Below are 25,834 nucleotides of genomic sequence, written 5' to 3' on the forward strand. Positions count from 1 at the left end.
TGTTCTTTTCCAGGGACCAACTATATAACCAGCCACCTCATCGAGCTGGAGTTCCTGAGGAGTCCTTGGAGTGTCCTGCAGAACTGAGACCACTGGGTCCCCAGGCTCCGTCCCCAGCTGCTGTCCCTAGACCCCTTAGTAACCCTCCAGCCAGAGGAACTCTGAAAACAAGCAATTTGCCAGAAGAGTTACGTAAGTTGTTTGCAGTGTTGTTTTTTCTTCTTTTTGCCAGGTCTTATACTTTCAGAATACTTGAGGATTTTTCACCCATAATCTTGGGTATTTCTCATATACACAGTGAAATAAATTTTACTTCTTTACTCTTGGCTAAAAAGAGTAACCCGCATTTTGTAGCAATGTTTTTAGTGACCCTGAGACCACCAGCAATACTCACAAAATGCTTACCGCGAGACTTTCTTAAACATATACTCCAAAGACAAGTAACCCGAACGCTTCTCTCTTCTAAATGATGCCCTTGAGTGGACTTGCCCCTGGGTAAATTGATTGGATGTCCATGTGGTATTGGCCGGGGACCTAGTGTTTCGCCATAAATTAGCAGCAGCCATCAAGAACGAGGTCATTTCCTGTAGGAATGAGCAATCTTGTTTGGAAAAAGCGGTCTCACATTCTCCATACTGCTTTACAACCAAATGCAAACTAAGCCTTTTATTTAAAGAAACATTCGACTAAGTGTCAGGTGATGATTCTTTTTCCATATTTTGCAGCCAGAACCAGAAATGTTGAACTGTCACCAAAATGTTCTCATATTAAGGTCAGTCAAGACAGTAAGTTCCAGGAATCTTAGGAAAACAGCCACTACTTGTGAAATTGTTATATTCTGTTGTGCTTGCTAGAGAAGCTCAGGTAATTCTGAGAAGCCCTTTGCAAATCTGGGTGCCTCTTTGAAACAAACCTGGAATCAGTGCCTTTTGCATTTGATAACTCCCATCTGGGGAATCTGTGCTCTAGTCATTTAGGACTCCTAAAGATTTCTGTGGCAAGGATCCACTGTTGTTTATCATTCAAAAAATTTATTTAATCTTCTTACAGATCTCACACATTTTATTATATTTTATTTTATTTTTAAAAAATATTTATTTATCTGACAGAGATCACAAGTAGGCAGAGAGGCAGGCAGAGAGAGAGAGGGAAGCAGGCTCTCCGCTCCCGATGTGGGGCTCAATCCCAGGACCCTGAGACCATGACCCAAGCCGAAGGCAGAGGCTTTAACCCACTGGGCCATCCAGACATCCCAAGATCTCACACATTTTAATTCTGAGTATTTCTGGAGAATGAATTCTGCATCGGTCAGCACCCTGATGTCAGTCTGTAGATCATTATTTATCTTACTCTAGTTTGTAAAGGAGTCCTAAAATTCTTATGTAGGAGTTGGTTGAATATTGGGTGTTAAGGATAGGTTGAGTGCTATCAACAGGACTGCTTAAATGAGTCAATGTAACCGCCGTCCACACTTCTGTTTGAGAGAGCCGTTCCAAAGCACCAGAGCCCAAGCACAGATGAATACATACACATTTACATTTTCTCTCTAGCCTTCCTTTCTTCTCCACGCTCTGCCCCAGGGACGTTCTGAGATCGAGCTTGTCCATTGCAGACTAAAAGCCAACACTCCGAGATTATTCATCTCTCCCATCACCGTGCTAGTTAGATAATTTCCCACAAGATTTTAGTGTGAGAAAACAGTGGTTTGCATCCTGACTGGGTCAGGCTCGTGGGCACAGGGCCCTCTGTGGCTTCAGGCTGATCTAGGGAGGAGGAAGGGGGTCAGTGACGCTGGGTATCCTGAGGTGGCATCTCAGTCCTTCAAGCCACTGAAAGTCCTACTAACATTTCTGCTTTCGTGTACCCCATCAGCCTGGCCTTTCTCCCACCAGTGGCCTTTCTCCCTCCCATAAGGGGCAGGAGGGCATAAGGAACCACTTCCTCCTTCTCCCCTAATTGCTCTTGTCAAACAAGCAGAGAGCATCGTGAGATCAAAAGAGGACACTGCTGGGTGGCCCCTTAGCAAGGTTCGGCTTCGTGGCCTGCTGTGAGAGTATTCCTTAGGCACAGTGCCAAGTGTCTCTAAGAAACCGGGAGGTGGCCTCATCTCAAGGACCTGTGGGTTCTGGCTGATGGATTGTATTAATGTATCACGTGCGAGGCTGCCGGCGTTCCTCTTTCCCCGCGCAGGGGGCAGTCTGCACCCCCTTATTCAGACCCCCTGCCTCTCGGCCTCTCCTGAGGACAGCAATTCACACAGCTGCAGGCATGAGCCCTCAGACCACCCCCATCCCAGAGTTTCACTTCATTATTCGAGAAAGACAGAAAGACCTTGCACACAATTTACAAGCGCTCAGGATAGAATAATCTGACCAGTTTCTAATAAATGTGAAAAATCTCTCCTAGGGAAAGTCTTTATCACCTATTCTATGGACACAGCCATGGAGGTGGTGAAATTCGTGAACTTCCTCCTGGTAAATGGCTTCCAAACTGCAGTAAGTATCTCATCCCCAGAGAAGGTTGAACAGCTAAAGTGAGTACAGTGGGAAGAAAAACAAAGGGAGAAAAGCCATACGTATAACTGTTGAGGTTTTAAACCATATTATTTGAGGTACGGGATTGTGAACTGAATGCTTATGGACGTAGGTAATTGTTTTCTAGATTTTCAGCGATCCAGAGACTCTGGCACTTCCTTCTTGCATGCTTTCTGAGCAACCCCGAGTACCTCAGAACAGCCAGGATGGCGAGCGTTCATGCTAACCACAAATGCAGCTTGGCCCCTGGCCTGAAGGAAACGCCAGAGCCTACCACACTTTGGACTTGGCCCTTTTCCACCAAGCATGCCTGCTTCGGCTGGGATTCCTGTGGTGCAGGGCCACCTGCTTGTTGCACCAGGTCCTAGTGCTGGGCAGTGGGCTGTGAGGCCTGAAGCACGAGGCCCGCTGTGCCCAGCTGCCTTCCACACCCTGACGCGGCTGTCATGCTCCTGGGCGAGGAATCCACGGCCAGGTTCTCAGCTGGTCTAGTCAGTTCTAGGGGAGGCAGACGACCCAGCCCTGCCGGGCACTGTGATCTTGGCCCAAGGAATCTCAGAAAGTGCACGCTCCCCCCAAGTTTCCCTGCAGCACCTTCCAACAGCACAGCTTCACGTCATGTACGTTCTTCTATAGGATAAATAAAATACCACAGGAGGCCACTCAAAGGGCTGGCTTTCCTCAAACACTGAGATCACGTCTTTTCCTTCCCAGAGGCCCCCGTGGGGTATTTAGTGACAGTGAATTCAAGAGAGTAGTGAAAAATCAAGGAAAATATCTATGAATAGCAATGTTGAAGGATAAAAAGGAACTACTTAGTAACTAAACGTCCATTTTAATGATTGCTTAGCATTATTTTTAACAGTTTTTACTGCATTTTTTTCTTTATTCTGTAATTTTTTTTTTTTAATGGAAGTGTCCGCAAGTTTAAGATGCATACAATTTGTACATTCCGACTTAGTGACTGTATAGGAACCAACATTTCAATTTCTCATTTCTGGAATAAGAAAGCACTGTGGAAACCAGGACATAAAATCAAATTACAGGTCATAAGGCCAACATCTCAGAAAAGATCTTACTCTTGGATGTTTCCAAGTAAGCATACTGATTGCCCTTGGAAAAGAGGACAGGTTTTTAGGACCTTACCAATCAGAGGCTACTTAGAATTTAAGTCTGTCCTTGATTCTGATCACCAGGAAGCCTTCTAGTAGAATCACGGAGTCCCACCCTGGACAGCTAAGTTACTGTATTGATACATCAAGAGCCCCTAAGTGTATCACCAAATACAGTCAGGTTGAGGCAGTGGGGGGTTAAGACTTCAAATAATGAATTTGGGGGGAAGAGACACAATTTGGCCTGTAACAGTAGCTGTGTGGAGAAGTTGGCCTGACAGAAGCTGTGCGCTTTGGCGGAGATCTGGAGAAACAGTCCAGCACATTGTGCTTCCCAGAAAACCCACCTCAGTAGCAAGGAATAATTTAGGTCCTGGGGTAACAATTAAAGTAACCATTTATTGAGTACCTACTTCAAGCCTGGCATTATGATATACCTTTTCCATGTCCAACTGTTTCAGTCCTTACAACCATCCTGGGAAGTAGGCTTATTAACCACATACTACAAATAAAGATAATAAGACTTAGAGAGTTTCCGTGATGTTTTTAAAATTATACGAGTAGGAAGCACAGAAGCCAAGAGTAGAACCAAGAGTAGATCCCAGCTGTCTTGTTTCTTCTCAGCCCCGACATTGTATTGCTTCTGTCTCATATGTTAGAAGTGGGTTACCAGTCCAGTCACCGAAAGCCACACAGGCTTCCTCAAGATCACCTCATGTGGTCATTGGCCATCTGACATTTTAAAGCAGGAATCATCCAGCCCAAAAAGAAAGCCATTCCATTTTGAGTGTTCATCAATAAAGATGCATATTCTGAACTTGTGTCTGACAGTTTGGTATACTCGAGGCACTTTTTCGTCCCACAATGAAAAGATGTTATAATAATGTGTTTACTGTCCAGTACCACTGGTCACAATGGGGCAGAAGCAGGTGAGGCAAAGACGAGGAAGTCAGCGTGTGGGAGAGGAGAGCACGGAGGTCTGTTATGCTTTCAGGGTGTGGGCAGTGAGGGAAAGAGGTAAGGCTGGGTCACAGATGGCCTGGAGAGCTTGCTAAATGGCTAGGACTTGATACGTTTTAAATGGAGGAGTGACATTTAGGACAACTGATCTGAGAGCACTGTGGCTAAATCAAATCACCCCTCCTCGAGGACACTATCCCTGAGTCACCCCTTCTAGTGTATAATCCGTCTTATAAGCAGGAGCACCTTGTACACACATATGTTACTTTCTGGCTACCGGATAGGCCAGAGCCCCAGAAAGGCTGCCTTATTTAGTCTTCTGAAAAATAGAAAATAACTGGTTTTTCTTCCCTTCAAATATTCCTTCGAAGACTTGATATTTAATATCGGTCTTTTCAAGGCCCAAGAGATCTGCTTCTTGACTTTCATCATAAACCTTTTCCCACCATCTCAGGAATTGTTTTTATGACTGTTCCTTGGATTTGCGCCAAGTTTCATCCAATCCTTTTTAAACGCATAGATCGAAACTGGACATAATACCATAATAATGACCTGGCTAATGCAACAAAAGCACCAGAATTGTATCTCAGTACTTGTACACCACACATTCATTAAAATGTTCCAGGATGATATCATGTTAGCCTTTCAAATTACATATATATAATCTCTATGTTGCTGGCTTATATCCAACTTGGTCTACTATGTCTCTCAGATTTTTAAAACATAATTATTGTATAGCCAAAGATAGATTTTGATGTGTACCACTATATCCTAATTATGGATATTAATACTTGAATGCCTACTCATGTTGAAATAGGGAACACTTTAAGAAAATTGTATTTTGTTTTAGACTTACATGTTCCTCCCTGCAAAAAGCAATCGTAATTTTTCCAGTCTTAAATGCATACAGTCTCTTGTGTTTTCTCTCCCTCCACATCTACAGAAAGCTTCTCATTAAGAACCACTTCCCACATCTTTTTCTCGTAGATTGACATATTTGAGGATAGAATCCGAGGCATTGATATCATTAAGTGGATGGAACGCTACCTTCGAGATGTAAGTACAGTCCCAAATTCTGAGCTCGTTTTCTGGCAAAAAAGACAATTCGCCTGTGGAGTTATTTTATGAAAGAAGCCCTGGCAAACCTACCAAGTCCAGAGCTGCGAGAGCCCCCAACAAAGCCTCGCTTGTTGGCAGCCCTGTAGAGACCTGGAAAGGAAGGATGGGGTCACCCTCGTGGACATGCACAGGCAGGAAATAACGGTCAAACCAGACACAGGTGGTTGATAACAATCAGAGCAGGTTTTTTGTTTTTTTGGCTTTTTTTTTTTTTTTTTTTTTTTTTTTTTACACCAGAATAGGAAAAGCGGAAATGAAGGCAGGGAGTAGGGAGGGAGCAACAGAATTCAATTTAATCCGAGGCCACCCCAAGTGTTCTGCCCGATGGCGCTCCAGAGCTTCCACGGGAGGGGGAGGAGGTGAGGAGGAGGCCCCCTGCCGCGCAGCCCCCCACCCAGGCGCCCACTCGCAGCCCTGTGATTTGTTTTCCACTGACAGAATCTATACTGACCACTGGGACACTTTGTGCTCTAACAAGATAGAAATTGATCGCCGCCAGCGTGTCCGTGTCGGCTGAAGCAGCCGCTTCCTTTGGAGGGAGCGGTGGGGGACAGAGTCGCAGCAGGCTGGGGTCCTGCGGCTTTTCCTTTTGTCTGCAGCGGGCCGTGGGCTCTGTGCGGAAGGGGCCGCTCCTGCCGGCTGCGCTGAGACGCGCTCGCGGCGGGCAGGGCGCTCGGGAGTGCGGACCCGCAGCTTCCCGGAGCGGGGGCTTCTCCTCCGCCGGGGCTGGGCCAGGCTCCCGTCTGTTTAGCGGCGGCCCCTGTGCGAAATGGTGGGCCAAGCCGCCTCCCTTTGGGAGCGCGCCCCAGTTTGAAGGGAGCCGGGAGGGAGGCGGCGGGGAGGTGGGGACCCAGGAGCCCGGCCGAGTGGGGGCCGCCGCCTTGCGCTCTCCGCAGCGGACCAGCGATGCAGGCCCTCGGGGTGCGGGGGGGCCTGTGGGGAGGCTTGGGGCCCTGCTGGCCGCTTGCCAGCCTGCCTTCCCCAAACCTCCCTTCGGCGAGCGGACCACCCTTGACACTTCCATAAACACGCTTTCTCTCTCATTAACAGAAGACAGTGATGATAATTGTAGCAATCAGCCCCAAATACAAACAGGATGTGGAAGGTGCCGAGTCGCAGCTGGACGAGGACGAGCACGGCTTACACACTAAGTACATTCATCGCATGGTGAGTGGCGAGGGGAGCGCCGCACCCCGCCACCCCCCAGAGAGGGGCGCGCTCTTCTGGGAAGGCCTGTCCTCCGCTGGGGACCAACGGAAGGTGGCGCGGTGATGGGGTGAGGAACCCCGGGCAGGACAGGGGATGTTGCCTCTGGCTCCGGCTGCCTTCGGGACTGTGGGCCAGCGGCCACATCCCTGGGACTCCGTTCCTGTCTGTTGCAAGGGGACAGTCATCCGTGATCCCTCACTTCCGGTTAGATGACCCTGGAAGCAGGGCTCTGCTGGCTTGGTTGTTCACCAACAGCTGGGTGGTCCGAAGAGGGGCCTAGGCCAGGGCTGTGAGGAGAGGGGGGCTCCTGCATCTGTCCTGTTCTGTCCCCTGGTACATCAGAGACGCAGAGTAGCGAAGTAGAATGGACACACGGTGCTGTGTCAGAGGGACTTGGTTCAGATTTCGCTTCTTCCTGTATAGTTGTGGGACCCTGAGCCAACTGCCTAAACCTCTCTGTGCCTCCATGTCCCTAATCATGCAGTGGGTCACAGGGTGGTTGTGAAGATGTGATGGGGTCATGTCTGTGATGTGTATGGGACATGTCCATGCTCAGGTCAAGGGAAGGGATTGTTCTGAGCTCATGATGGATGAGCAACAGTCTGCTGCCACACCCGAACCATGGGGCCTGGCCCAACTAAAGCCAGTGGGAGAAATCTGTAGGAAGTTAGGCTTGCTTGGCATCTGATAGATAGAACATTCTGATGGAAAATATCACCCAGCTTTGGAATTGGCTGTTTTGTGAGCTAGTGATCTCCCTGCTTTCCAAGATGACAGAGGTGCTGTGGAGACAGTTCTGCTTGACTAGGATGCTGGACTAGGCTTGTGACTTTCAAAATGTTCCGTGGAGTCCCTACTGGGTAGCCATAGGTGCTGGGGGTCAGGGCGGCTCTGGGATAAAGCCCCACATCGGGCTCTCTGCTCAGCAGGGAGCCTGCCTCCCCCTCCCTCTCTGCCTACTTGTGATCTCTGTCTGTCAAATGAATGAATAAAATCTTTAAAAAAAAATTTTTTTTTAAAAAGGCTTGACAGCCGCTGGACTAGAACTTGTAAGCTCCATTCCAACTGGAACATTCCACAAGCGCCTGGAATGGACAGAAAGGATCATAGTCTAAGATGGGAATATGGGGCAGGACGCTGAAGTGGCCCGGATAGAATAAGTAAGTGGCACAAGGCAGGACACAGGGGACCAGCAGCAGACCTCAGGGAAGCCTGACCTAAGTCCGAGTCTGCCCTGTGGATCAGGAGCCCAGGAAAAAGGCAGAGCAGGTGGGTGGATGGAGCTTCCCCATCCGTCTCCTCTTCTAGCAAGTACCGACCACTTATCTGAGGTTAGAACCAACCCAAAGTAAAGGCCAAGGCGAGCGGTGAAGCCAGAGAGTAAGGCCAAGGAGCCAGGGGCTAAGCGTCCTCCCATTCCATCTTCTCCCAGTCTGATGGCCCACGGACGGGCCCGGCCCACGGTCACGGCTGGCTGTGGCGGCCGCCGTCCCTTGGCTGCCTGCTGCATGTCTGCGTGGCCCACAGCACTGGATGTCCTGTCTGCATCTCTAGGAACCTGCCAGTCCTGGGAGCTGACAGCTGGTGTGTGGGAAGGGCTCCAGGTCCCTGCCGGTTCCTGAGGAAACCTGTCACGCTGTGCTGGTGTGCAGCAGTGCCAGGCAGTGAAACAGCTACCCCCGGAGCTTGTCTGACAGTGCCCGGCCAGTAACCAGATTGTCTCCCAACTCAGTTTTCTGGGGACAACAGTGTCTTGGGCTCTTCCTTATCACCAGAGGGGCTCAAGAGGCCAGATAAGTAGACCTCCAGGTGCCCTCCAGGCAGCAGAAGCCTCTAGGACGGAGGGAATGAAGAGGTAGCCACGAGTAACTGCATCATAGGGCCAACAACTCCACAAAAAGCCAGTGTCTGGAAATAGGAGAGAAAATCAGCATCCGGTGCGGCCTAGTGGACGAACAAAACTTTACGGATTCTGGGAACTGGATGGAAGTCTGAGACTAAATCCAGTTCTTCCCTTGTAACTTGTCAACCCTGGGCCCTTCCTTTCCACATGTTTTTGTCCTGGTGATTGGCGTGTTCACATCACACAGGACACAGATTGTTTTAAACATGTTTTGGTCCTCTCAATTGTAAAAGACAGTGGTTCTGAGAGGGAAAAAAAAACTGGTGCATTCGTGTGTGTGTGTGTTTGTGAGGGGGTTTCTATGGTGACTTCAATAACCAACTGTCACCACCGTCACTTTCTTCTCTGTCCTGTTTTTATTCCCCTGTACAATGAAGACTTCTCGGTGATAAAAATCAATTGGAAGATGAAATACTTGGGGACACATAATTCCTCATCTCCTCGTCATCAGATGACTGAGAGCTTTGTGCTGGTCACAGCATTGGGAAGACGCTAGCTCCCCTCAGCTTGAAAATTCTGGGTTTGATAAAGAGTTCCTGGCAGCCAAGTCTTTGGGAGCCACGACAGTGTCAGTGCAAACTGGAACTGTGTGGGGGACCTCCAGTGTGGCTGGCAGAGCTCCTCACAGCAGACCCCCAGCCTCATCTCCCACTCCCTCCCTAGCCCATCCTGTGCCCCAGCCACAAAGCGGTGCTCGCTGGTCCCGACCCCACCAACGTTCTTCCACAACCTCCAGACATTTGCTCATGCTGTTTCCTCTACTGAGGATGCCCTTCCCCTCACCCTGCTTCCTCTCCTGGACCAAATTCTTGTCTTTCAATATCTAAGTGATCTATCCCTCCTAACTGTCCTTCAGATCACCGATGCAGAAATGGATGGCCCCCATTTTGGGTTTCCACAGCAATTTATTTCTACTTTTCACACTGCATTGTGGTTGGCAGTGTATCCTTCTTCCTGCTCACCAATCTGCTGGCTTTGGGAGGATAGGAATCCTATCAGCAGTGCTCTGATTAACTAGTCTCCACCACCACCCCCCCACCCAAAAATTGGTCAATTTCAAGCTACCAGTGTAAAGTCATCAAACACAGAATTAGGAAGGGATACGTACGACTGGCTTTCCTGAGCCGATACAAGCCAGCTCAGCACACCCTACAAGGTATCCTAATCCTTGAAACCTGAAGTCTAGCACAGAGTGTGACTTTTAATAGGCCTTCAATAAATGATTCATGGAAGAGTGAGTAGCATGCATGCGTAATGGGGAGACCTTAAAAGTCTCAGTGTGTGGCACTCAGGGAAGTCAGAATAAAAATGCTATGGGGGTTTGCAGGGTCCTGGGTGCCATTAACTCTCCTTCATTCCTGAACTCAAACCTTCAAATTCTTCCTGTTCCAGATGCAGATCGAATTCATCAAACAAGGAAGCATGAATTTCAGATTCATCCCCGTGCTCTTCCCGAATGCTAAGAAGGTAAACAAAGAAATAAGCCAAAAACCTTCCAATTCAAGCTTTGGTGTGCTTGTTATCTGGGCTTCTCCGTGGAAAAGCTTGTGAACTCTGTATCAGTTCTTAGAGATAACAGTGTTACGAGAAAGATCCACAAGTTGTAGCGCTCAGCTCAGCTCAGCAGCATGAATCAGGAAGGTTTTAAGGTGTTATCTGCTGGGCCATCGCTGTCCTAATTGTTCAAACAACCATTACACACAAAGAAGTAGTTTGTGTTTTAACTCAGGAGAGAAAAAAAGACGGTTCATCTGATACTTCTTATCTCTCATACGTAAAAGTCAAGATATGGACAGTTTTTGCTGACTGTCCACAGAGGTATTTTGGTGCACAGAGTTCAGCTCTCAAATCTGTAGATGGCAGGAATTAAATCAATCTACAGTGTTACCAAAGTGAACTTTGCTGTGGTTTATATGAGCGTTTATACACCGAAAGAACATTCTAGCAGTTTGGGGCATGGGGACAAAAACCATCTGAAGCCATGTTCCAGGCTTGGCAAGGGGCAGGCAGACTCAGACCACAGCACCCTGAGCTCAGGCCCAGCTGTACCTGGGAGGATCCCTGAAGGTCAGGACCGCAGAGACTTCCTGGGGCAGGAGGCAGAGGCGCCCTGAGACGACTTCAGTCCAGAGCTCACACCCTGGGCGACAGCGTGCATTTCCATCCCCCACGCAGGCTCCCGTTGTTCCCACTGCGGGATCTCCTTGCTGGTCTCCCTGCCTACTCTGGCCCTGTACTAGCCACCCTCTCTCCTGCCATGAAAGAGGAACATCCAAAATACAGATTTGATCTGTCTCGCTCCAGCTTAGAAACTGTGCTGTGGATTCCGACGGACGCCGGGATCGTGTCCACTTTTCTCAGCGTGACAGATGAGGCCCCTTAGAAGAGGGCTGTGCCCACTTGCTCAGTCTTCTCTCCCCGCCATCTGCACAGGGACTCTATGCTCTGGTCATACTGGACTATCCCAGCATGCCCTCACACCAGCCCTGTTCTTTCTGTTTCTGTGCCTTCGCACTGTCTGTTCCCCCTGCTGGCCATGCCCTTCCCTGACTTTTCTGTGTAGTCAACTCTTGCTTAGCCTTCTATCACCCAATCCCTAGATTCCGCTGACCTCTCATCCTCCTTGCCAATATACTAACTTGTTCCTCTTTTGAGCTCTCTGAGCTAGAGTGCCTTGAGCCAGGGGCTCGCGGCTGGGGGTGAAAGGGCTGGTGGGAGCACAGTGGTGGAAAAGGAGACCAACTCTGAGTTGGTTTTATTAATGCTTATGAAACTTCTTCAGACAACCCCCTGGTTGCCTGTGCTCGAGGTAGAGTGCTCCCACCTCCTGCCCCTCTGGTACACCACTGCCTAGAAAATAGTTTCTTCACTTCATTTACATTCCATCATTGGGCCATGAACTCCTCAGGGCAGGAGCTGCGTCTTTTTCATTTGGGTGTCCTCCACACCAGCACGGTGCCCGACCTGTCGCAGCTGCTGCTTCTAAGCTTATTCTGCAACCACTGAAGGGATCCCATCCACCCAGAGAAAAACCTAGAAGGCCCTGACCCAGGCCCCTCTACTTCCAGACCTCTCCTCCCCCTCTGTCTCACTCATTGGCTTTTCTCTGGCCACACTGGCCCGTTTCTCCTTGAACAGGCCAGGCACGCCCCCACCGCAGCACCTTTGCACTGTCCGGACCCAGACATCCACAAAGCTGGCCCCTTCCTCTCTTTTAGGTCTTTGCTCATTTTCTCAGTGAAACCTTTCCTAAACACTCTACTTAAAGCCGCAAGCCTTTCCGCCCTGCCCAGGACCCCCTCTCCCCTTTCTCCGCCTTATTTTTCCCCACAATATGTATCACCGTCAAACCGACTATATATTTTCCTTATTCATCGTCTGTCTCCCCCACAGAATGTCACTCCGCGAGGGCAGTCTGGGCCGGCACCCTCACGATCCCAGGCTTATAGTTTCTGCTTTTGGCCTGATCCCAGGTCTGGTGGGCTCCTTCTACTGCAGGCCAGATCTGTGTGGCTGGAATGAAAGGATAATGAATCACATCAAGCCCGTAGCCTTGGCATACTTCTCCTGAAGCCACAAAGGAATTCGCATCACTCTGCGTGACCTCTGTCCTACCCCTTTCATGTGAGGGTGGTGAAAAGCACGTTGAAATGCAAAGGGCAGGTAGCCCGGGAGGCTGACAGCAAACGCCGCGCACATGTGGTTTCCATAATGAGGTCTACAGCTTACCCCGAAGCCAGGCGCGTCTCACATGCTAACCCCTTCCGAAAAGCCAAACAGCACGACTCCCCGGAGACTGCCGGAGGGCACGCCCCTGCAGGGAAGCCGGGGAGGTTTGGGAACTGGGCCTGGGATCTGGAATCCGGGTTTCTCTCTAAAGGCCTTCACCCCTGTGCTGCTGTCTCTCCCCTAGGAGCACGTGCCCACCTGGCTTCAGAACACTCACGTGTACAGCTGGCCCAAGAATAAGAAAAACATCCTGCTGCGGCTGCTCAGGGAAGAGGAGTACATAGCCCCGCCCCGGGGGCCCCTGCCCACGCTTCAGGTGGTGCCCCTGTGACCCCTCCGTGCCCAGAGCCCTAGGGTTGTGCCGGGGTTGCGGGGGGGGGGGGGGGGAGGACCTGTTCGGACAACACGTCCCCTCGGGGTCCCTCTCGGAGGACCCCCCCCCCCACCCCAGAAGACCTGTCCTGCAGACCCCTCTTCCCATGGAGACCTCCTCAGACCCTGCCTTTCAGAAAGAGGCAGTGGCTGCTCTGTAGTCCCTACTTCTGACGTGCCCCCCACCCCCACCCCCGACCACGCTGCTCCTAACAGCCTGATGCGTCTGTCCTGGGCCTCTCCCTGCTTACCTGTAGATCATATAAGTGACGCTGCCGTCCACGACCCCAAACACCCTCCGCTCGCTTAAAGCTACGTTTATGAGTTAGCCAGATGCTCGTGGGTCCTCCGATCAGCCTGGTTCGTGTACAAATAATAAAATGTTTACTCTTTTGTAAGATGGTGTTTTACTTATCTCAAAGGAAATGGATGTGTGTTAATTCCTAGTGACGCGGGCAATTGCTTCGCGAAAGCTGCTCGGATGTCCTATTAGATAAATGTATCCGACTGCTCTATAGGAGAGGATTGGAGCCAGACAGTTAAACAATCTCTTTTTAATGTAATCTTCAAAGCTTTATTTTTGCAGTAGAACTTTTTGGCAAAACCATTCCATACAACACACAGCCGTGGTTATAAATATATTCTAAATAGGGCCTGGCTATCCACGGAAGAATATCCAGGAACGGGAGGCAGCGGCGGCAGAAGGCAGGCTGGACCGGTGGTTGGGGCTCTTGTCTCGCTCCCCCCACTAACTTGCTGTGTGACCTTGAGCAGGTCCTGTCACTTGCCTGAAACCCCGAGGACTCGCTTCTAAAATGACAACGTGGATGAAAGTATCTTCTGGGCCCTAAGTGGTTTGGGTCCAGGACCCAAGTTCTAAATACCCAATTGAGGAATGACTGAGTTTTCATAATTATATCGCCCAGAGGACAAAACTACGTTTTCTTTTTAAAATTTTCTTCAGCAACACCTTCACATTTGTAATTTTAGAAGCATTATATATCTTGCTCATCTGATCTCAAGAAAACACAAACATAACTATATAATAAATACATCATATATATAATGTACATAAGCTGTAGAGCCAGGTGGGGTGATGGTGGTGGGGCGACATTAGTTATGCCCTAAATAGAAATACGAAGTTTTTTGGTTTTTGAGATCTTATCTATTTATTTGACAGACAGAGATCACGAGTAGGCAAAGAAGCAGGCAGAGGGGGAGGAGGAAGCAGGCCCCCAGCTGAGCAGAGAGCCCGATGTGGGGCTTGATCCCAGGACCCTGGGATGATGACCCAAGCCAAAGGCGGAGGCTTTAACCCACTGAGCCACATCAGGCGCCCCAGAAATACGAAGATTTTAAGGTGGGGCTGGGGGGAGAGAGCTACTGTTTCCTGTTACCTGTCTCTGTCGACTCGGAAACAAGACCATCATGCTGTCCGTTCAGCTCTCGTTTGTCACCGCAGGGAAAAGACAAATATCCATGCTAAAGAAGGTTTGCCAATGAATTGCAAAGAACATGGGTTCATGTATGGTACCTTCATGTGTACTGGGCGGTAAAGTGAATGTTTATAAAAACAGGAAAAGGGAAACCACTAGTTTGCCTGAGGTCGTCATTACCTGAAGTGAGAAGGTCACCAGCATCCTGACTGCTGTAGCGTCTGAGACCTGGTGGGACTCTCTTGTTTGAGGGGACACCATCATTAAGGATTCCAACAATTATAAGTAAAATGACGTCAGCAATTATTTCTCTGAAATCCTTCCAGTTTGCAAGGGTTTAATAATGTGAGGCTGTGACCCTTCCTCCCTTCAGAGACCTGTCCTGAGCTCTCAGCCACTGTTCCTGCCCCAGGTGAATGACGAGGGAAGGTCCCTGGTGTTCCCACAAATAGTCATTAAAGTGTTACAGCTGGTAACAGTGGTAGCAAAAAGACAAAACAAAAGTACACACACACACACACAAACACACACACACACACAACACCTGGCCAGGTGAGGAAAGCTTGACCCTTGAAGTTTCTATGCAATCTGATGACCACGGACATCAAAGGAATTTAACAACTATTTTAGAACACCGACCCGAAGATTAACACTTGGTTTATTTAGACATTATCCCTGTCCTTGTGTATTCATCTGCGGATATTTTGGGGGAGGATGTGGGGTAAGGCTGACTCAGTAAAAAACCTCTTGGCCACAAGGCTTTATTCAGACCGAAACTGACTTTAGGGGAGAGGTATGCCGAATGCAAGGTGAGATTCTTATCCAATGTTTAGTGACGAACTTAGAATTTGAAACGTAATTTTTAATTTCAGGGACCAAATGTACATATGCCTCATTAATTCAACTTCTATCATCTGGCGGCATCTCGGAGTATGGTTACAGTCTAACTATTAGACTAGCTAGGTCTCAGTTCAGTGCTCAGAAAAATGATGCTTGTAGATACTCTTCTTTTTTCCTCTTAAATAAATCACCTATTTAAAGATTGAGTTTTTCCTCCGTCTTCTCAGCAAGGGAGGGACGCCCTCCGCTCTGAGCATTCCAGACCTTGTCTCGTGATGTTTTGCCAAGAGCGTTTTTCTTCACCTCAGCCACTTCATTAACCACCTCCACCACTTTGCCAAACACCCCATTGTCACTGTCACCTTTGCCAAAGGGACTGCAAAGTCCTGTGATCATTGGGAAATGATCCAGAAAGAGTTTCTCAAAACACAAGATCTTTCTGTTTCTTCCTAATGAACCAAGAAGAATCAGTGAGCCCCACCTCCTCGTGGTGAGTGAAAAGAGAAGGAAGGTTAGACTGTGGGAAAATACCACAAAGAAGAAATGCCTCTCCTGCCGAAGAATTATGAGCTCCTTTTCACGATAAATAGCTTTGTATGAGCCCACCAACCAAATAAACAAAAAGAAGAACGAGAAAGGAAGAAAGCAAGCACTGAAATAAATTTAATTCTTGAATCACTTCCTTCTGGAACCATCTGGAATTTTCAATCTGAAAGGAACCCTAGAAATCACGCACCTCTGCAGTGTAGTTTTCGGCATAGTAATCATGGGACCCACCGAAACCACAGTTTGTTTAAGTTCACCCTAGGACTACATCCCAGATAGCCTGGTGTCTAGTCTGCTGACATTTTTCTGGCAAACCTAGAAAGCTTTCTGGCTTTTGAGGGTACATTTGTTCCACAAATGACCCAGTATCTCCCGGAGGTAAACTGAGCCTCCTGAACGCAGGAGGCCTGAGGGAAGTCATCCCTCTGTCCTCTGGTGGCTGTAGGATTAAACGATCGTGTTGCAACTTGTTCTGGGGGAGACTCTTTGGGGAATTAATTACTGCTGTGATTAGCTGGAGTGTGACTTCTCGTGAAGTCGTTTTGGCATATTTATTTATTTCACACTAGTATTATATAAAACCGAAGCACAATTTAAAAGATGTTGGCACCTTCCCGAAGCTTACAGATAAAATCTGCCATTAGATCAATTTTGGTTGAGTTTTATCTGGCCAAACTCCGCAGCGAGGACAATGAAAAATGCTTTTACTTCGAAATCCTCTAACAGTCATCTTTCCCCGCCACACTTCTCATTCGACAAGAGGGGCAACTTGTTGGAATAAGGCGTCGCTGTTTGGAAAACCCGCATTACCTTTCAGTTGAAGAAACTAGAAAGGTATGGGTCCTGATCACTCTCCTTTGAGTCAGGGTGAGGGCGGCTGCAGGAAAGGTCCCTTTTATCAGGAGGCACAGGGACACCACCCAAGAGCCGAGCCCAGTCAACAGAGCTGGCATCTGGGGAGGCCTTGTGCCCGACAAGGATAGCATGTTCCTAACTCCATACTGATCCGTTCCATTTTCTATTGGGAAAAGCTTTCAGATAGAATCCCAGGGGGCGCCTGGGTGGCTCAGTGGGTTAAGCCTCTGCCTTCAGCTCTGGTCCTGATCCCAGAGTCCTGGGATCGAGCCCCACCACGGGCTCTCCGCTCAGCGGGGGGGCCTGCTTCCCCCTCCCACCACCACCCTTCCCCTCTGTCTGCCTCTCTGCCTATTTGTAATCTCTCTCAAGGAGCATGTGAGCGTGGGTCCAGGTCATACTCCGGGGGGTGTTTAGGAAGTGAGACTAGAGCCTCCGCTAAAACGAGGAGAGGCTCTTGGCCCGAAGTGCGCCTGGGTCAAGGTGACCATGTGCCGGGCCTGCCTGCTCTTTTCTGGAAACACTCACATGGGAGGAATAAGTAACCGCAGCCCCCAGATCTCCCAGCACTTACAACTGAAACCACGAGGACACACACTTCTTGTCCCTTGCCTGACCTCCCTGTGCTCAGTGCACCAGGAAGGCGCTGATGGTAGGCGGCAGCTGGGGAGAGAGGGGGGCGGGGTGCGGAGGACGAAAGAGAGAACTCGTGCCTGATGGATCCCATTAGGCTTAGTGTGCAAAGCAAGTTGAAATGGAGTCGCTGCTCTGGTATGCGTCCAAACTGCTGTTCTATTTTTAGCCTCTCCCGCGTGCTGCTTCGCCCCGCACGGAGCGCCCAGGCACCTGGATCAGCAGCAAAACATGGAACCGAGCCACTCGTTGGTAAAACTGGAAGGAAGGAGGCCACTGATGCGGGGCTCGTTTACGGCTGGCGGGGACGGGGGACCTGGAATGTTAATGAGGATGGCTCTCTCGGAGGCAGGCCTGCGTGGCGAGCTGCGAGTTCAAAGGAGAAGGGAGCCTCAGTCCTGCGCGGCGCAAATGTAAACCGTGGATAGAGGCAAGGAGAAATCAATTATGCTGTCGCAGGCTTGCATGTCATTGTGTTGGAGTTGTTAGGAAAGGTAGGACAAGGACCAGACCTCAAAAGGAAACAAAGCCACATGGCCTTGAAGTATAACGAGTTTACCATGGCAACTGATGGAACCGAGCCTCCCGGGCCCCAAGCAGGTGTGCTATCTTACAGAATAAACATGCTTCTCTCACTCCCTGGTTTTTATAATAAAACCTGTGTTTGGATTACTTTCCCCTCCTCTTTGTTACCAGGAGAAGTTGGCTGGGGCTCAATCAGCCCAAGGCTCCAGTGAGGGAAATGTAATCGCTGTTATCAAAAGGGCTGCTTTAGAACAAGCTGGCGTGGGGCTCGGCGGCCGGCCTCGTCGCTCAGCAGCAGCTGGGCGGCGCGTACCTGCCTGGCCTTTGCCACCTTGCGGGCGACGCCCTGCACAGAAGGCCGCTTGTCCCTGCACGCATCGAGGTGGGACGGGGAGGCCGCGCTCTCAGGCTGGCGGGGGTCAAAAGCGGCATTCTTCCAAGGAGAGGAGAAAGAAGTGTAGGTGAGGCCAGGAACCGACTGATTTTCAGCATCCTGTGTTATCTGGGATTTGGGCCAAGGGTTCCCCGAGTTCAGGGATTAACTGATTCTATCTTCCAATCTGTTGTTATCTGCAAAGTTCACTTACTCAGAAACTTACAGAGAGCAGCCACTTGCCTGAGCTTTAAATCCCTCTCAGATGGGTTCTGTGGTGGGGAAGTCTCACATTCAAAATGTGCACAAAATGTGGAGATTTTATAAAATCCTCCCAAGCTAGAAAGAGAAGTTTCCCATTTTTGTGGTTACAACATTGAAAGTAATGATCAACTAGGATAGTCCTATTTTCATTGTTCTCACTTTGTGGCTAAAAGAAAACGTCTCCCATTCTAGCTTCAAATTGGTTTTCAAAACAGGATGCTCATTCACAATAAACCCCAAGGACACAGGACAATTCTAAACCAGGTTGGGGCAAAAGAGCTGCACTGGGGACAACTTGTGCAGTTGCCTCCCTGAGCAACTGTCCAGTGGTGCTTGCTATTCAGCAACACCAACCTCCCTCCCTGCTCCTGTCCACACCCCTGCATTCCTCCTCCAGGATGCCCAGCACGAGTGCTCCTGCTCCACTGTCACCCCCCAGCCCCCTAGGCAGTGCCCTGGAGGCCCCTTCACTCGTCATCCTACCTTTGACCTTAATAAATAAAAAATGGATGTCTGAAGAAATAACTTAAACTCTGTTGTCCACACTGGAAAGAGTCTCATGCACTAACCCTCCCAGGCAAAAGAGTATCACCAAGTTCAGGCACTCAACCAGGCTGGCAGGTGACTGAAGGGGAGGTTCCACACTGGGTGGACAGGACCTTCCTACATCCAGATTTTTAAAATTCCAGATTCTAAACTAAGGTCTTTGGATACCAGCATACAGTTCTTCGTCAAAAAGGCACTTGGAAGCAGAAGTCCCAAGGTAACCATGAAGGTTTGGGTTCCATCATGCTACCATTTCCAGTAAGATGGGAATTCAAAACTAATTCCAGAAGGGTCACCTAGTGGGAGCTAAGCAGTAGCTAGAGATCAGCAACCAATCGACAATTAGTTATTAAATGCCTACTATGTACAAGGTCCTATGTTTGGCACAAAGGTGATACATGACTCTTGCCTTCAAATTATTTAAAATCTAAGACGTGGTGGTGGGGTACCTGGGTGGCTCAGTTGAGCATCTGACTCTTAGATGGTGGGGCTGAAGCCTGCATCAGGCTCCGCGCTCAGCACCTCTCCCTGCTCGCTCATTCTCCAAAATGAATAAATAAATAAATAAGTCTAGGACATAGATAAAATTATTTAAAATCTAGGATGGGACGTGACACGTGAGAAGACCAAGTCGAGGCAGTACGTGGTAAATGCTGAGTGATGGAGCCACTGTTCCCTTTCCCCTGACCCTCGCTACGACCCAGCACTCAGCTCACATCTACGCCGCTTCCAGGTGTCTCCAACAAGCAGACTGGACATTTTCCTAACAAACAGAAGTCTTGCTCATTCCTCCTCCCCGCACACTCCCTTTTGATTATAATATTCAACATCCCTATAAGCCACCATGTGGGTGAGATCCAAGATTAGGAGACACAATGTAAGAAACGGGAAAGTATGGAAAAGCACTGCAGAGTATATGTATTAAAGTAATAAATGAGGGCATCTGGGGGGCTGAGGTTAAGCATCTGCCTTCGGCTCAGGTCATGATCCCAGCATCCTGGGACGGAGCCCCGTGTCGGGCTCCCTACTCAGAGATGAGCCTGTTTCTCCCTCTCCCGACCCCCTCCCTTCATTTGTGCTCTCTCTCACTCTCAAATAAATAAAATCTTTTAAAAAATAAAAAATAAACCAAGAAAGGCCAATGCAGTCTGCAAGGTATACATCAGCTCTCTCTGAAGGCAGCCTACGTCCATCCCACAAGAAGGGCCAGACCACACTGCAGTGAAAGGGCAGGGAAGGATGTGCTTTTCGCAGTGTACCCTCCAGTGATCTGGGAAGGCAGAGCCCTGGCCAGTGCTGGGATCCACTGGGAGAGAGCAGATGGGTTTCTCGACTCTGCTAAGTAGGGAGTGGAGAATGCTGGAAGTTGAAGCTGTCAGCCGTTTGGCAAATGTTATTTACAAATAACTAAGTGGGGAAACAGGAAATGATAATTTGCCAGAAGGGGCAAGGGAACTCTCTCCATCAATGACTGTTGGCATTGTCCAATCTCCCCGAGCAAAGTATGTGGCAGAGGGCACTGACCACGCTGAGTCTGTCTGGACAAGTTTAACAAGCGTCTTAACAAGTTTCTCGTTTGCGCAGATGGAGCAGCTTTGTAATCAGACGAACCTGAGTGTGGGTCCCAGTTCACTTACTTACAAGTTGCGTGACCTTAGGCAAGTTACTTTCTCTTAGAGTTTCAGCTCTAAAATGAAGACTACAGAACCAACTCCCAGGAAGACTGTCAGCATAAGGTAAGACAGACGACATGAATCTTCTAGAATAGTGCCCGGCAGGTAGTCAGTTCTCAGCAAATGTTCCTCTCTTGCCCTTTCCTTCTTGCTTTCTCCCTCTTAACCAGTGATTATTTGTGGGGACTTTGAATATTTTCTTATTTCTGAGAAGTAAAATAGCAAATCCTAACAACAACAACAAAATCTTTCATTTTAAAAATGAAGCCTCAGGAGAGTTAACACATAGGCTTTTAAGCTAAAAACACCTCCATCTAGTTTTCCAGAGGAGATCATCAGCATTCATTTGTTTTCTCACTAAGGCCTGGACCACAGTCGACTCACAGAACAATCACAGCCCTTGGACACAGCCTTCTTCCCATGGTCAGGTCGCGAAGGAGCAAGAGTTTCAGCAGCACGGGCTAGGATGATTAAAGGTGTAACATATCAAACTTGGCAATGATGTTTGACATTAAAGGAAACTAACTTTAGAGATTCACAATGGGGCCTCAAAAATAGGATAATGGATTTGAAACTATTTTGAAAAGTAATTTGAAAGGCAGCATTGTGTTCATATTATACCTGTTATTAAAAAGGAAATTTTGAATTCATGTTGGGAACACTGCTATGCTCTCCCCGGCTCTGCTTTTTCAAGAAACAAGGTATCACTGTCACCTCCAAAACAGCTCACTCCAAGCTCTTTAGCCACGAAGGAAAAGGGGGGAGGGTTGGTTAAGCAGACATTTCAATTGAAAGACAGTTGCCATACTGATTAGTGTTTCTCAGACTTCCCCCCCCACCAACGGAAAAAGTTCTCTTGAAATTTCCCCCATGTTGGCTTAAGTCATTCTCATTATATCATTCCTTATATATGTACCATTGTATGATAAGGTATAAATGCTCATAACGTATACTCTTAGCTTGCTAAAAGCTATACAAACACAAAATGAAAAAGTTCTAGAGACCCACTACACAATAGTGTGAGTATACTCAACATTACAAACTGTACACTTAAAATTGGTTAAGATGGTGAATTTTATGGCATGTGGTTTTGCAATTTAAAAAAACTATAAGGGGTGACTGGGTGACTCTGTCAGCTAAGCATCTGCCTTCAGCTCAGGTCATGATCTTGGGGTCCTGGGATTGAGCCCCACATCAGGCTCCCTGCTCAGTAGGGAGTCAGCTTCTCCCTCTCTCTCTGTTGTTCCCCCTGCTTGTGTTCTGTTTGTGTGTGTGTGTGTGTGTGTGTGTGTGTGTCTCCATCTCTCATATGCAATGCTCTCTGTCAAAAAAGAAAATCTTTAAAAATAAACTATAAGAACAAATCAAACTTAAAAATTAAATAAAAATGACATCAACAGATAAATTCAAATAAAAAACAATAAGTTAGTGTAAAAGTGGTAACATTTTGCTGAGACTAAATAGCCAGTGTTGGGTTTAATTTATCCGTGTCATTACAAAAGCAAATGAAGATTTTTTTTTGCATTTTATCTTTCAATTGTTGACTTAAATGTTTGATGGTGAAAGTAACGACAGTCGTTGACTCACAATCATTATCATTATAATTTTGCCTCCCATCAGGTTACTCATTTGAGACTATCAGTTGATTATTTTAATTGGTCCAACTGATTTAAAAAATGGTTCACTTCAAAATATAATATTGATAAATCATGTTTTTTTGAAACGCTCCTGACAAAAAACTCTTCATGGAGAATATTTGCAAGCTGGTATGTCAAACAAACATAGAATCAAACCAACACATCTGCTTATAATCTGAATTAAGTGACTGCTTTGCCTAGCTTCTTTTGAATTTAGCCTATGCTACCATGAGACCTGTAATGACTCATGCCATTTACTGGGTGGTAGTAATGTGGAGAACCATGTTACAGGAAGACAGCGTGAGTAGAAAGAGGGGACACGCTATTCAGAAGAAGATCACAATGTTGTTTTATTAAGATTTCTATTCAAACAATTTCTCGGAGGATTGGAGGTGATAGATCATTATACTAGTGTCCACTGAGGATAGACCTTGTGTTGTAACAGGTGGGTTTCTTGGTATGGTGCTATCTAAGGTTTGCGGAGGATGAGATAAGGAAGTGTGGGATAAGGTGGGGATGACTCAGTCATAAGCTTCTTTTTTTGCTTATAATTATGAAGTTCATTTCTCTGGTTTTATACATGAACTTGGATCATGAACCTTAAGGGACAGCACACATCAGGCCAATGTGGGGAGATAAGTCCCTGAGGCGGCGCCTAGCTCAAGCCGACTGCCCAGCATCCAGATCGCCACTCGGCTGTCCAACTCTCAACTCATTTGCGGAGGAGGTTATACACTACAGTGATATTGCCAAATGTGAAGATTCTAAAAAACCACACCAGGTAATGCTCATGTATATCCAGGGATTACTAGAAGAAACAAAGCTTTGAAGTTAGCCTGGAATCTTGTCTCTCTCTTTTGAGCCACACACCAGCAAATTCTGTTGGCTCTACCTTCAGACTATACCCAGAACCTGAGCATGACCCATCTACCCGTTACTGCACTTGGATTATTGAAAAAGCCTCTTCATTGCTGCCTGCTTGGCCCGCACAGCAGCCACAAGGACCCTTTTTAAAACCTAGCTCAGTCTTTACACAAAAAATTGCAATGGCCATCGCCCATGCCATAAGGTGCAACCTAGAGTCCTACGACTCTCTGACCTCTCTGAGCTAATTTCCTACAGCTTTCCCCTTGCTCACTCCGCACTAGACACCTCAATCTGCAAACCTCACACATGCCAGGCACACCTTGCTGTATCCTCTGCAGGAAGTAGTCTCCACCCCCAACCAAATGGCCCTCCCTCTCTCAGGATCTCTCCTCAAATCTCCTTATCAGACAGACCTTTCCTGACCCTCCACATCAAGCAGAAACCACCTACCCGTAGACCATCTCCTCTACCTTGTATTTTTGTCTTCATAGCATCATCTGGAGCAGTTCTGCCTGCAAAGTGTGTCTGATTTTCCCAAACTCATGGTATGACTGCACTCCCTAACCTTTTGACATTGGATGCCACCACGTGATTTGCTTTGTCCAGTGACACGTGAGTAGAAGGGCCATGTGTCAATTTCAGGCATAAGCTTAAAGATCCAGCGCGCAATCCACCACTCTGTCTTCTCCCTCGCCCGTGGGGATTAGCCATACTCCAGGTGATGGCTCTCCGGGCAGCCCGGGTTCCAGAGCAAAGGTGCACAGAGCCCCCAGCTGTCATGCAATGAACACGCAGTGTAAATGAGAAAGAAACTTTGTCTTTTTAAGTCACTGCGATGGGTTGTTTATTCCACACTCTCTGACATACTACATATTTATTAGTTTACTCCCTCCCCCGCTCCCCCTCTAAAATGTACTTTTTTTATGACGGTAGGACAGTCTGTTCACTGTTCTAGTACCTGGAACTGTGCCTGGCACATGGTAGGTATTCAATGGGTATTTGTCATCTGAATGAATGCTAAGCTGATCACACCAACTGAAATCGGAAGATGTGACAATGACAAGTGACTCTAATCCTAGACTCACCTACAAAAACATTCATCCTATGTGCTCTGCCCATGAACAAAATCGCCCTGATTCAACCCAAAGTGTGGCTGCTTATCTCTCACCAGCCACCGTCTGAAGGCACACATCGCCTTCGGGTGCATAACACAGCTAGTCACAAAAGCCCATAAAGTAGCTGAAGTTACAACACAAATGGAGATCTGGCCTACTGCTGAGGGGACTCGGTGACAACCATAAATAAAAAGCATTAGCAGTGTTTGTGTCGATGCTGAATACTGATGCGGTTTGCTTTCCCTGTGTGGACATTAGCATTGGTAATGAACCGAGCTTCAGAGGACTGGGATTTCATCCGCCGTTATCATAAATTGGTGTATGAGCCCCTCTCAGGACTTTTGCAAAAGCTGTGTGTGCTTTTGTGAGCTGCTTTCTTTTCACGTGCTTCCTCCTGGTCTGCCTGAATCTGGATGGGGATAATGCATTTCCTGTATCATGTGGCACCGTACAAGGAAACTCATTGTATCCCTTCAGAGGAAGAGTACATCTGTAAGTAGTTTTTAAGAGCGCACTGAAGGATCTTGTTAGGGTGACTTATTCTCCCAGTTCCATTTGGTTGATGAAGTGGATCACGTGACCCGTGTGCATAATGAACGGCTTCAGCTGCTGCCAGTGGGAAGCTCAACCTATAAAACGCGAAATCTCATGGACTCATTGAGGGCAGAACGAGCTGATCACATGAGAGCGAAGCCTGCCTCGTTCTGAACTGTCATTTCTTACCCTCGCACACAATGCGCCAGTGTTGCTAGGCTGTTGCTTTTACTTTCCCCCAAAGTCACTGCCTCTCCAGCTTATTCCTAGTTCGTGCAGGAACTTACGATTCCCTAAAAAGCTGACATTATTAAGATGCGCAAGTCATCGTCTATTAAACGCACAGGCAAGGACTCTATGCCGTGTCATTAAAACGGGAAATGTTTCCGGCAGAGAGCGGGATTGGGGGCTGGGGTTGGTTTGTTTGCTCTTCCCCCCATCTCTTTTCCTCTCATCCTTTTCTGCATTTATTTTCTTTCTCTGTCCCATTACTTATTTTATTCCTCTTTACCCTCATTGATAATTCCCCAATGATGGCAATCACGGGGGATGGACGTGGTCTCCCATTTTCCATGGTCGATAGAAAAAGGTGATGTCTAAGCCAAAAAACACAAGTGATGAGCCTTTTCCAGGAGTGATCCAACTTGCATTCTGGAAGCTTCTGAGTCACTGAGGGACCTGTAGCGAATGGGGAACTAAAACTCCAGCTTCCAACAGGATAAGAGAAGAATGATGAAAAAGGCTGTGCCAGTTCAACTCGCTTCTACCACAAAGTGTTCACTTGTGTTCACCCCCATGCTAGGCACCATGCAGGGAGCTGAAGAGAGCGTGTGGTCCTTGGAAAAAGTCAGTGAATCATTGGGGGTGTATGGGGACATAGCCAAATGCTATAGCAGCGACACACATCATGGGGCTTCTTCAGGTGGTCCCCGAGGAAGGTCTCCATGAGGTCTTAAGTTGTCAGGCAAGGATTTGGGCGGGAGGCAGGAACTGAACTAGAACTTGAAGTGCAGGTAGGTGGTAGCTGCCATCCGAAGAGCAAAATCCTCTTT

At 48.0% G+C, this 25,834-nt stretch overlaps 2 protein-coding genes and 2 long non-coding RNA genes across 11 annotated transcripts in view; 3 read left to right on the plus strand and 1 right to left on the minus strand.

Moving 5' to 3' along the window:
- The window catches only part of TRAF3IP2 (TRAF3 interacting protein 2), a 47,908-nt gene extending 34,572 nt beyond the window's left edge, over positions 1-13,336 (plus strand). For 3 of the 7 annotated variants that reach the window (XM_082731942.1, XM_082731943.1, XM_082731941.1), the window contains 6 exons: positions 14-192; positions 2,407-2,495; positions 5,594-5,662; positions 6,776-6,892; positions 10,230-10,304; positions 12,751-13,336. In XM_082731942.1, coding sequence (XP_082588068.1) covers positions 14-192; positions 2,407-2,495; positions 5,594-5,662; positions 6,776-6,892; positions 10,230-10,304; positions 12,751-12,897 — 676 coding nt within the window. In that variant the 3' untranslated portion in view covers positions 12,898-13,336. The other 4 variants (XM_082731946.1, XM_082731947.1, XM_082731945.1 and 1 more) reach the window with 4 other exon arrangements.
- Positions 1-25,834, minus strand: part of LOC309865544 (uncharacterized protein) — a gene marked incomplete at its 5' end in the record, with an annotated part of 84,173 nt that overhangs the window by 1,779 nt on the left and 56,560 nt on the right. Inside the window, one exon of one of the 2 annotated variants that reach the window (XM_082731988.1) lies at positions 14,336-14,394. The exons of the other annotated variant lie outside the window; for it this stretch is intronic. Coding sequence (XP_082588114.1) covers positions 14,336-14,394 — 59 coding nt within the window. The remainder of the gene's footprint in view (positions 1-14,335; positions 14,395-25,834) is intronic. 2 annotated transcript variants of the gene reach the window in all.
- LOC309864242 lies at positions 16,364-17,920 on the plus strand. Its single transcript, XR_014311410.1, has 2 exons — positions 16,364-16,594; positions 17,418-17,920. It is a non-coding gene; the product is annotated as an uncharacterized lncRNA (long non-coding RNA).
- LOC309864265 lies at positions 20,487-21,279 on the plus strand. The gene is made up of 2 exons (XR_014311422.1): positions 20,487-20,692; positions 20,992-21,279. It is a non-coding gene; the product is annotated as an uncharacterized lncRNA (long non-coding RNA).

The sequence above is a fragment of the Mustela nivalis genome (genome assembly GCF_964662115.1).
Source record: "Mustela nivalis genome assembly, chromosome: 5".
Classification (NCBI taxonomy): Eukaryota; Metazoa; Chordata; class Mammalia; order Carnivora; family Mustelidae; genus Mustela; species Mustela nivalis.